The sequence below is a fragment of the Rhinopithecus bieti genome, unplaced genomic scaffold (assembly GCF_001698545.2).
Source record: "Rhinopithecus bieti isolate Rb0 unplaced genomic scaffold, ASM169854v2 scaffold_14826, whole genome shotgun sequence".
Lineage (NCBI taxonomy): Eukaryota > Metazoa > Chordata > Mammalia > Primates > Cercopithecidae > Rhinopithecus > Rhinopithecus bieti.
In genome coordinates this window covers 2,027,530-2,038,298 of record NW_016808328.1, presented here as the reverse complement: position 1 = coordinate 2,038,298, position 10,769 = coordinate 2,027,530, and the positions used below count along the sequence as shown (strand labels likewise).

General features: G+C 39.8%; 1 protein-coding gene across 1 annotated transcript in view; it reads right to left on the bottom strand.

The window, feature by feature from the left end:
* HNRNPR (heterogeneous nuclear ribonucleoprotein R) overlaps window positions 1–10,335 on the bottom strand; it is a 34,324-nt gene extending 23,989 nt beyond the window's left edge. Inside the window, exons 1-6 of the mRNA XM_017886516.1 lie at window positions 10,318–10,335; window positions 7,666–7,831; window positions 5,277–5,400; window positions 4,547–4,651; window positions 2,470–2,476; window positions 1,346–1,459 (exon numbers count right to left, since the gene is read on the bottom strand). Of these exons, the coding sequence (XP_017742005.1) occupies window positions 1,346–1,459; window positions 2,470–2,476; window positions 4,547–4,651; window positions 5,277–5,400; window positions 7,666–7,822 (507 nt within the window). The 5' untranslated portion in view covers window positions 7,823–7,831; window positions 10,318–10,335. The remainder of the gene's footprint in view (window positions 1–1,345; window positions 1,460–2,469; window positions 2,477–4,546; window positions 4,652–5,276; window positions 5,401–7,665; window positions 7,832–10,317) is intronic.
* Window positions 10,336–10,769: the final 434 nt, after the last annotated feature.

Below are 10,769 nucleotides of genomic sequence, written 5' to 3'. Positions count from 1 at the left end.
AACAGGCTAGCAATAAGACAAATGGAAAAACCTTTATGAAGACACAGATGGAGGAAGAGTTGCTTCTTTGTTCAAGTATGGACAACATACTCAATCTTTTATCTGATTCCACATTCTTCCCTTGTGCAAACCACACCCATCAATAATATCTCTATGTAAATACTATGTCCCTTCTGAGCGATAGGTGAGGCAAGGGAGAGGACAAGCACAGTTCTAAATTATTGACATTAAAAAAAAAAAAAAAAAAACCTTGGCCGGGCGCGGTGGCTCATGCCTCTAATCCCAGCACTTTGGGAGGTCGAGGCAGGTGGATCACCTGAGGTCATGAGTTCAAGACCAACCTGACCAACATCATGAAATCCTGTCTTTAGTAAATACAAAAAATTAGCCAGGTGTGGTGGTGCATGCCCGTAATCCCAGCTACTTGGGAGGTTGACGCAGGAGAATCGCTTGAACCTGGGAGGTGGAGGTTGCAGTGAGCTGAGATTGCACCATTGCACTCCAGCCTGGGCAACAAGAGCAAAAATTCCGTCTCAAAAAAACAAAAAACAAACAAGCAAAAAAACCTGGTTGGGACTGTGGCTCATGCCTGTAATCCCAGCACTTTGGGAAGTCAAGGCGGGAGGACTGCCTGTGTCCAGCAGTTCAGGACCGGCCTGGGCAACATAGTGAGACCTAGTCTCTACAGAAACAAAAACAATCCCCAAAAAGCAAAAACCAAAATAAAGCAGCCGGGTGTGGAGGCTCACGCCTGTAATCCCAGCACTTTGGGAGGCCAAGGAAGGTGGATAATTTCAGGTCAGGAGTTCAAGACCAGCCTGACCAAAATGGTGAAACTCCGTTTCTACTAAAAATACAAAATTAGCCAGGTGTGGTGGCGGGCACCTGTAATCCCAGCTACTTGGGAGACTGAGGCAGGAGAATCACTTGAACCCAGGAGGCGGAGGTTGCAGTGAGCCGAGACTGCATCACTGCACTCCAGCCTGGGCAACAGCAGTGAAACTCCATCTCAGGGATGGGGAAAAAAAAAACAGAATAAAGCAATTGTGTCTTCCAAATAACTTTACTCCAAGTATCTAAAATGGTGTGTTGCTAGTAGCATGGTTTTAGCAACCTGCTCCAAGAACTCTGTATTATATTCCTATATAAAGTATTTGGGTATCTACCAGTCACAAGATTATCCATCCTCATGATGGCAGCAAAATACACATGGATATCTAAAAAATAACAACAGCTAAACTTTGAAAGGGATCAAGAATTTTCCCCCATCTGTACAGTACCTGCATAGTAGACAAAACACTTTCCAAACTGGAAAGATCTTGGTAAACAGCTAAAGAACACTTACCTCTGTTCCAATTCCAGGTTGCACACCAGAGTACACACTGTCTGGTGGAGGACCACCATACTTCCTCTGTCCTGTGGTTACATCCAGAGTATAACCAGTTCTCTCAAGCAAGGCCTAGAGATAATTATACATCTCTTTATACTTGAATACTAAATCTAACACACAAGCATCAGTATATTAATCTTTTCCAAAAAGTACTCTAACTTCCTAGGAGATATATTTTTATGGTTAGGTAAAACAAAGTCAAAATTCACACTGGTTCCCCACACGTTTCTACTGGTGAGTCTTTTCAAATAAAATGTTCTCTATCCTTAAAAAAATAATTAAGCATTAAGTCTTACCTCCATGCAGCTTCTCTCATTTACTATTACTCTCACATCCATTTCTTCCTACTGTCTGTCTTTTCTTTTTCTTTTTTTTTTTTTGAGATGGAGTCTCACTCTGTTGCCCAGGCTGGAGTGCAGTGGCATCGTCTCGGCTCACTGCAACCTCTGCCTCCCGGGTCTAACCGATTCTCCTGTCTCAGCCTCCCAAATAGCTGGGATTACAGGCATGTACCACCACGCCCAGCTAATTTTTGTATTTTTAGTAGAGATGGGGTTTCAACATGTTGGCCAGGCTGGTCAGGAACTCCTGGCCTCAAGTGATCCACCTGTCTTGGCCTCCCAAAGTGCTAGGATTACAGGCATGAGCCACTGTGCCCAGCCCCCATTGTCTTTCTAGTATACCTTTTTTTTTTTTTTTTTTTTTTTTGAGACAGAGTCTTGTTCTGTCGCCCAGGCCGGAGTGCAGTGGCGTGATCTCGGTTCACTGCAAGCTCCGCCTCCCGGGTTCGTGCCATTCTCCTGCCTCAGTCTCCCAAGTAGCTGGGATTACAGGCATGGGCCACCACACCTGGTTAATTTTTTGCATTTTTAGTAGAGACGGGGTTTCACCATGTTAGTCAGGATGGTCTCGATCTCCTGACTTTGTGATTCGCCCACCTCAGCCTCCCAAAGTGCTGGGATTACAGGCGTGAGCCACTGTGCCCGGCCAGGTTTTTAAAATCACACGTTGTCAGAACGGCAAGAGACTTTAGATATCATCAAGTTCGGTGAACACTAGGATTCCACAGGGATGCATACCTTCGGCCTTCCATTCTTCTACCTTTGACTGAAACAGAGCCATAAATGTAATGTAAAACAGGGGTTCCCCCACCCCTGGGCCACAGACCCATACTGGTCCGTGGCCTGTTAGCAACCGGGCTGAATAGCAGGAAGTGAGTAGTGGACAAGTGAGAACAAAGCTTCATCTGTATTTACAGCCGCTCCTCATCCTCCCTATCGCTGGCATTACTGCCTGAGCTGTGAGCTCCGCCTCCTGTCAGATCAGCAACCACATCAGATTCTCATAGGAGCGTGAACCCTATTGTGAACTGCGCATACAAGGGATCTAGGTTGCATGCTCCTTATGAGAATCTAATGCCTGAAGATCTGTCACTACCTCCCAGTATGCCCAGATGGGACCATCTAGTTGCAGGAAAACAAGCTCAGGGATCCCACTAATTCTACACTATGGTGAGTTGTATGATTATTTCATTACATATTACAATGTAATAATAATAGAAATAACTTCAACACCAAATAACTATTTCTAATCAAAAAGTGTATCACAGGCCAGGCATGGTGGCTCACACCTGTAATCCCAGCACTTTGGGAGAGTGAGATGGGCAGATCCCCCAAGGTCAGGAGTTCGAGACCAGCCTGGCTAACACAGTGAAACCCCGACTCTACCAAAAAAAAAAAAAAAAAAATCAGCTGGGTGTGGTGGCGCACACCTGTAGTCCCAGCTACTCAGAAGGCTGAGGCAGGAAAATCGCTTGAACCTAGGAGACGGAGGTTGAAGTGAGCTGAAATGGTGCTACTGCACTCCAGCCTGGGCCACAGAGCAAGACTCTGTCTCAAAAAAAAAAAGTATATCACTATAGCAAGACACGAACATCCATTTAACTAACGAATTAGGTTCACTGGTCTTTCATTAAAAGCTGTATATATACCTTTCAAAGCTGTTTATCTAAGTAATAAAATGGTAATAATAATAACAGTTCACTGTTACATAGTTCTTGCTACATTCCAGGCATTATTCTAAGTGCTTTATGTTAATTCATTTACTCCTTATAATAACTCTGTGAGGTAGTCACTATTACTATTCCCATTTTACAAATAAAGAAACTGAGGTAACTGAAAATTTAAAAGGAGGAAAGCAGTTGTAACAACACCTTTTTATCAAGAGAAAAGAAACAAAGTGGCTGGAAAATAACTGAACCAAGAGACATTACTGGATCAATCCAAGAAACTACCAGCAGAAGCATCAATAAATATATGTCATTCATCACCACAAAACAGGGAATGAGGAAAAGTATGAATTAGGGCTCTTCATTAAACATGCAATTGAGTGCTGACCCCCAAAATTATCCTTCTTATATAATTCCTCTAAATTATTTCACTTCTAAACACCAGTTTTAAAAAGTGAACCTTTCAGCTGGGAGTGGTGGCTCACATCTGTAATCCCAGCACTTTGAAAGGCCAAGGTGGGTGAATCACAAAGTCAGGAGATAGAGACCAATCTGGCCAACATGGTGAAACCCTGTCTCTCCTAAAAATACAAAAAATTAGCCAGGTGTGGTGGTGCATGCCTGTAATCCCAGCTACTCGGGAGGCTGAGGCAGGAGAATGGTGTGAACCCGGGAGGTAGAGCTTGCAGTGAGCCAAGACTGCGCTACTGCACTCCAGCCTGGGCAACACAGCAAGACTCCGTCTCAAAAAAATGAAAAAAAAAACAGGTCGGGACGCTGTAATCCAGCACTTGGGAGGCCGGACGGTGCGGATCACGAGGTTCAGGAGATCGAACCATCCTGGCTAACACTGTGAAACCCCAGTCTCACTAAAAAATACAAAAAACTAGCCGGGGCGATTGGTTCGGAGCGCCTGTAGTCCCAGCTACTCGGGAGGCTGAGGCAGGAGTAAGTGTCTGTGTATAATGTGTGATTATGTGTATGCTGAGATCCGGCCTATCTATCTCTGCCCCTCTTGGTGACAGAGTGAGATCTCCGTCTCAAAAAAAAAAAAAAAAAAAAATAGTGAAACTTTCTAGAAACATGGAAGAAGCATTTGACCTCATCATAAATGCAATTTCATTTACAACTACCAAGTCAAGTTTTACCTTGAATCTATTGTCATTTCAGGGTCCCTTTGGGACTCTTGCACCTTGCTCCCCTGTTTCTCTCTCTGCCTGTAGTTCTCATTAACTCTGCACATAAAAATTGCACTTGTTCTAGAACAGACAAGTAATTCCAATAAAAGAATCACCAAAATCTTTGAAGGATCAGATACATAATTAAATATAAATTTCAGAAAACCAGGATTTTAACAGAATATTCACTGATTCATTCAACAAGTATTTGCTGAGTGGTTACTATGTGCCAGAGACTGGAGCAGACAGCAGTAAGGCAGTATAGACCTCAGGGAGCTTACCTTCTACCCTGGGAAAACATAGTCTTCCATTTGTTATGTGACTGCATCTAGACTGTCTTTGCCAGATGTCTGAAACTATTCCTCCCACCTACATTCTCCTCCAAGGTAACAAAACAGGATCAAATAACCCCCAAATGTTAAAAGCTGAGTAACATGTAAAACCTATAGTAACAATCATCAAAACTTGGCTTTAATTTTAAGTTTTAAAATAACTCACTGCACAAGGGGTGGGAGGAAACTTTTGCTTTATACTTGTGCTTCTGAAACTCTGCCACAAGTAGATCTTTCTTTCCTTTAAACTAATTTTTTAAAAGAAGAGGTAGTCACAAACAAAAAACACCACTTCTCCACAGGAAAAAAAAGTAATAGTAAAATAATCTCAGATCACTAACTGTTCAAAGACATTTCTGAGTAATGACCTTACCTGAACATGTGATAAGTCACTTTCCTTGAACTGCTGTAGTACAGACAGAGCTCCTTCTTCATTAAATTCTCTGAGAGCATCAATTGCTCTTTCATCAAGATCGACATAAGCTACCAATCCTAAAAATTAAATTGAAAAGGGGTAACGTTATTGCAACAAAAGGGGTAATCTAAGCTCTACTGATGTTTAATCAAGAATTGGTATATTCAATATGATCACTAACAAACTATATTTTCATTTAACTATATGCATATACACAGCTATCCAAATATTACACAGAAAGGTCCAGTACAAATATGAAAATAAAGACAAAATGTCAACAACCAAAAACATGAATTTCAATCTCCATATCCATAAACCGCGCCCCCTCCCCCAAATCCTAATATCCATTTCCCACTCCCCCAAAGGTACAAGTCTTGAAGGTTAAATCTGACGTACATACTGTATTACAGATTATGCATTAATATAACAAATTTTGGTTTATATTAGAGTGATAAGAATACACTGTATTTTCCAAGGATAAACCTTCAGATTACAGACGGTTACAGCTGATGCTAACCACATAAGAGGTGGAGGAAAATGTGAAAACAAATTTTACTAAGTAATTCTTTCCACTCTCCAAAAAGTGTCAAAAGACTTTCTCTCCTGAACACCAAAGATAAACCGAAAAGCATTTGTTTATCTGAGCATCCACTTTGCTGCAGTCAGAATGCGGAAAGGCATAATTTTAAACTTCTACAAATGCAAGTGCAGTTTGATTAATCAATTCTGAAAGTCATACTTTAAGGCATTCTTTGTTTTTCTGAAGTGATAAGCTGAGATTTAAAAGATGCTGTGGCATTCACACTGACTGTCAAGAATGACAATCTTTTTCAAATGGCAATAAAGACTTTATGGACTTACAAGTAAACTCGACAGAAAATACATATACTGCATTTCATATATGTAGTATATTCAACTGCACACAGAACATCTACTAAGTTTAAAAGATAATTTCTTAAGTCTGTTAAGTTTATGTCATATTTATATACATGGAATGTATTTCAGAATTGATCCAATGTAAAAATGGAAGTATTTTGTAGATTAAAACCCCCAAGTTCATATGAACATGAAAAGTGACTCCATTTTGATAAAGCCAAAAAGAACTTTATTCCATATAGTAAATTTTAAATAAATGTAATGCCACTTCCAAAGTTACTTTTTTAAAAAGTTGCCATGATTTGTTTCAAAAGCTCAAAATGAGCATGTGTAAATAACTGGAGTTGCCTTACTTGAATATTCCATACCACCACCCAAAGCCACAACTCAGGACACCCATCAATCCATTTTGTCAAACCAAGCCTACGACCAAACCATCAGCCTCTTACCGATAACAAAACACTCTACAAGAGAGCATCTCTAAGCAGATCACTGCCAATTCTCTATGGCAGAATGTCACAGAAAGTTCCTGAGGACTGATTTTCAAATAAGACCATGACCCAGGAGTCATTTTTATAAGTCATTTTAATGTCTAAAATTATACTAAGCTTCCCAGATTTAAAAATTTTTTAAGGACAAAAAAAAAAAAAACCAGCTATTTGTTACTACTGTACTTAAGACACATTTGTGAGTGAGACAATTCAATTATCTCTCAGAATCTGAATAGGCACACACAACACAGAGGAAGAAAGTTTCCATCTATGTCCCCAAAGGAGGAGGACACATTTATTTATGAACAACACTCCCTAAGGGTAAATATTTCTCTCCCTCTTTAAAACTTCAAACCACTTACAACCAACCATATTAAGATGTTCAAATTTGCTTAAGCACTTAACCATGGCACTTCTGGATTAAAAAAAAAAAAAAAAAAAAAGCAGCTGTTACAAACCAAACACTTTCAAATTATGGAGAGATGTGGATTTCTATTAGAAACTAGACAAGCCACAAACTCTCAAGGAGTCTGACATTTATTATGGTTTCAGACGATACAGTCTAACTATCATCTTATTATGCCACCTAATCAGACCTAAGCTGATTTAACAATCACTTTAAGAAGCTGAAAGTAGAAAAAGTAAAAGCAAAATGATGACTGATTTCGATTAAGAAAAAAATGTAAAATTTGGTATGCAGAAACATACATTTTAATGGGTGGTAAATCTAAGACAAACTGATGTGCTGTTCTGAAACAACTAAGACTGCATATTCCACACTAAGAAGGCTTCAAAATAATGAAATAAGGAGTATCAAAGTCAAACCCAGTATGCCTTCAATGAAGGGAAAGTAACAAACATTCAGCTCTACAGATCAGAAACAATAAGTATTATTTAACCTTAAAAATCTGTAAAATTCAAAGTGGTTTGCCCTCGCTTTCATAACCAGTCAGAAACAAGAAATGCATATTATACCTGTCTGAAATATTTCATCAAGTCTTTCTGCCACCTTCTGTGGGAGGCCTGCCTCTATCAGTGTCTTGTAGTGTTCTGTGTGAGTTACACTGGAAGTATCCATTGGTTCTTCCTCTTCTTTTAACTGTACCGCATTACCATTCACCTGATTAGCCATTTTATTATGCTGCTGGAAAAAATTCAGGAGCTATATTACATTAAGCCAGAAATAACTAGTTTGTAGGACAATGCATGATTTATCTAAACTAATTTGTATACATGCTGCTAAAAACCTCTATCAAAATAATAATTTATTCCTCCTGTGATGTATCTGACCTAAATTGGCAATAATAATCCTGTGAAACCATAGAAAATGTACATGGAAGCATTAGATCTTTAAGGAACTTCATGTACACCGGGTAAAATAAAGGCTTTAATTTACTGAAGGTAGAACTGCTGATTAACAAAAGCAGCTGTTGTGTCCTGGTAAAAAGATCAAAATCACTACAAAATCCTAAAAGCCCCTGAGCTCTCAGGTCTTACACAGTTTTAAAAAGTTTTGGTTTAAAAACAGAATGAACACCCACAGACCACTTAATCAAGATTTAAGGACTTTCAAATTTTCCTGGCTCTGCTTCAAATACAGTATCGGTGTGAAATAAGTGCCCTGTTCAACATGGTGGTGGTTTGGGTTTTCTCCACCTAACTTAACACAAAATGAAAACAAAACAAAAAAAAAAACCAACTTGACATTAATTTTTGTTCTAAGATTAATTCGCTATTCCCATTCACAGATTTAAAAGAAAAAATGACCAAGTTTAAAAGCGAAACAATTGTTTTAAGTCCACATAAAACACTAAGTGAGCTATAGTTCAGGTTGCTTCTTAAAAAAAAAAAAAAGTACATGTTGAAATTTTCGTTATAACTAAAATAAAGATGTAAAAACATACTGAAGAATAGACAACTTCTTCCAAATATTTCAAAAAAAGTTACCTAATTAGGCTAAACTTCAGCCAGATTTCTCAGATTAACCTACCAAAAATAATTTTGTACATTCAGCTTGTAGGTAATGCTGAAATGGACTGATTCCCTGAAGAGAAAGAGTAAATAATAAACCATACAAGGCCAGTCTGTATACTGCCTCAAAAGACAGGGAATTAAAGTGCATTTGTCTGTGGTGAAATTACAATGTGATGAAGATAATAGGCAGCAGAACAAGACATTGCAACACATACTAAATAAAAGACATAAAGGTAGATCTCAAGAAAAAGCCTACTTTTCTTGATGAAACTCGAGACACCTAGTCATCTATAAAGAAAATACAAGTCTCCTACAAAGTACTAAGACACATAAGATAACCACACTTCCAGACAGCTTATCGAACATTGTGCAAATGCACCAGGTGCAGTCTTCTGGCTTAAAACAACTTCTTTTCATTTCAAAGTCCACTGATATTTAGTTGAAGTTGATGAAAGAGGGAGGAAGACCAAGAGGGGAAGGAGGTAATAGTATAGAGTAGGAAGAAGAAAGGAAAATGCAAAGGGTTACTCTGGAAATGAGATAACATGACTCCTCACAATTACAAAACACTATTAAGACTCGATAGCCCTTAATAGACGCAGACTGTGGTTAAATTCTGGGTGGATGTTTCTCAAGGCAAGCTTCAAATTCTGATGAACTAGCAAAAACGGAAACATTCGAAACTGTCACACCTTTGATCAAGAAACTGTATTGTGTGAGATGAATACGTTTACTGATTAACACAACCTATTTCTATAAAGATGCATCCTAAACCCAAAATCTCCTTGCGAACATATAGTTCTGTTTTCCCATGCTCCCCCATCCCCACATACTACCTTAAGATCATCAGAACTCAAAAGTTCTCAGTATCACAAGACCCTTACAGCATTGCACCTAGGAATACTATTAGTCACAGAAAAGAGGCAAATTTTTAACAGAAAAGTTCAATGAACATCTGTTAATGTGGGGTTTTTAAGTATGTGTAAAGCAAAAGACAAGTTGTGTATTAAGCACAAGACAGAAATATTTATGCCTACCATATCATTGCAAAGGCTCTACAAGTTGATATTGAAATTGGTTAAATTTTTCAAAAAAAGTTTGTAAATTTTAACAAAAAAAGTAAAATAATTAGATTCCAGAAAATAAAACTTTTGGATCAAGAAAAGCCCTTTCTCTTCAAGCCAAATACAAAGTGCTCATTTTAAAAAGACTTTTTATGTCATATGAGACCATTTGAAACGCATGTCAATTCAACACAATGCCACACAGCCAAACCATATTTCTGGATGCAGCAAATATACTAATGTGACGGGAGTCATTTGATCTAAACATTTTTGCAAAAAAAGGAGACATTTAAAGATTTCAAAGGGCTGCTGGGAAATTCGGGATGTCAGCACTAACGCCTCCCTGACTTTTTCTGAACCTCTCTGTGCAAATTCTTCATATTAAGAGACGGGCTTTAAAAGAACCAACGAAATGAGACTAACGGTTATCTCATGGCTTAGCAGTGTCGAGCTCTCATCCTACGACTGACTCATGAGACATCAATTCAGCCACTTGAGGACTGCAAAAATCTCAAACAGGTAGTGTGAAAGGACTGAACCTTCCAAGAAGCCCTGGGCTTTTTAAAAATTTTGGCAATACGGTTACTACCGTATAAGAAAAAGGATCGCCTTTCCAATTTGGTGCGCCTCTGACAGTCTCAGAATTATCCATTTCAGGCGCCGCTTGGAGCCTAAGTTCCACGGCCTCTAGTAGTCATTTTTTCCTTCAAATCTCAGCCCGCGGCATGCAGAATGTGGGAGGGGAGGGAGGCTTCCCACACAAATCGGCCTTTTGGTTTCTGCTCACACAAAACTTTTCTCCCGGCTCAGATAACCCTGGGATTTGCACCCCGCCTTCCGCCCCCCACCCCATCCCCTCAGGCCCGTCCGGATCATCAGCACATCCCACTCGGGCTAGGCCGGCCGCGGCGGGAGCGAAGCGGCTCTGGCGGGGAGAAGCGGCAGGGCCGCGGGTGCCTCAGGCCCTTCGCGGGGTCCGGCCGCATGGAGCAGCGGGCGGAGGCGGGAAAAGCACGGTNGGGAGGGGAGGGAGGCTTCCCA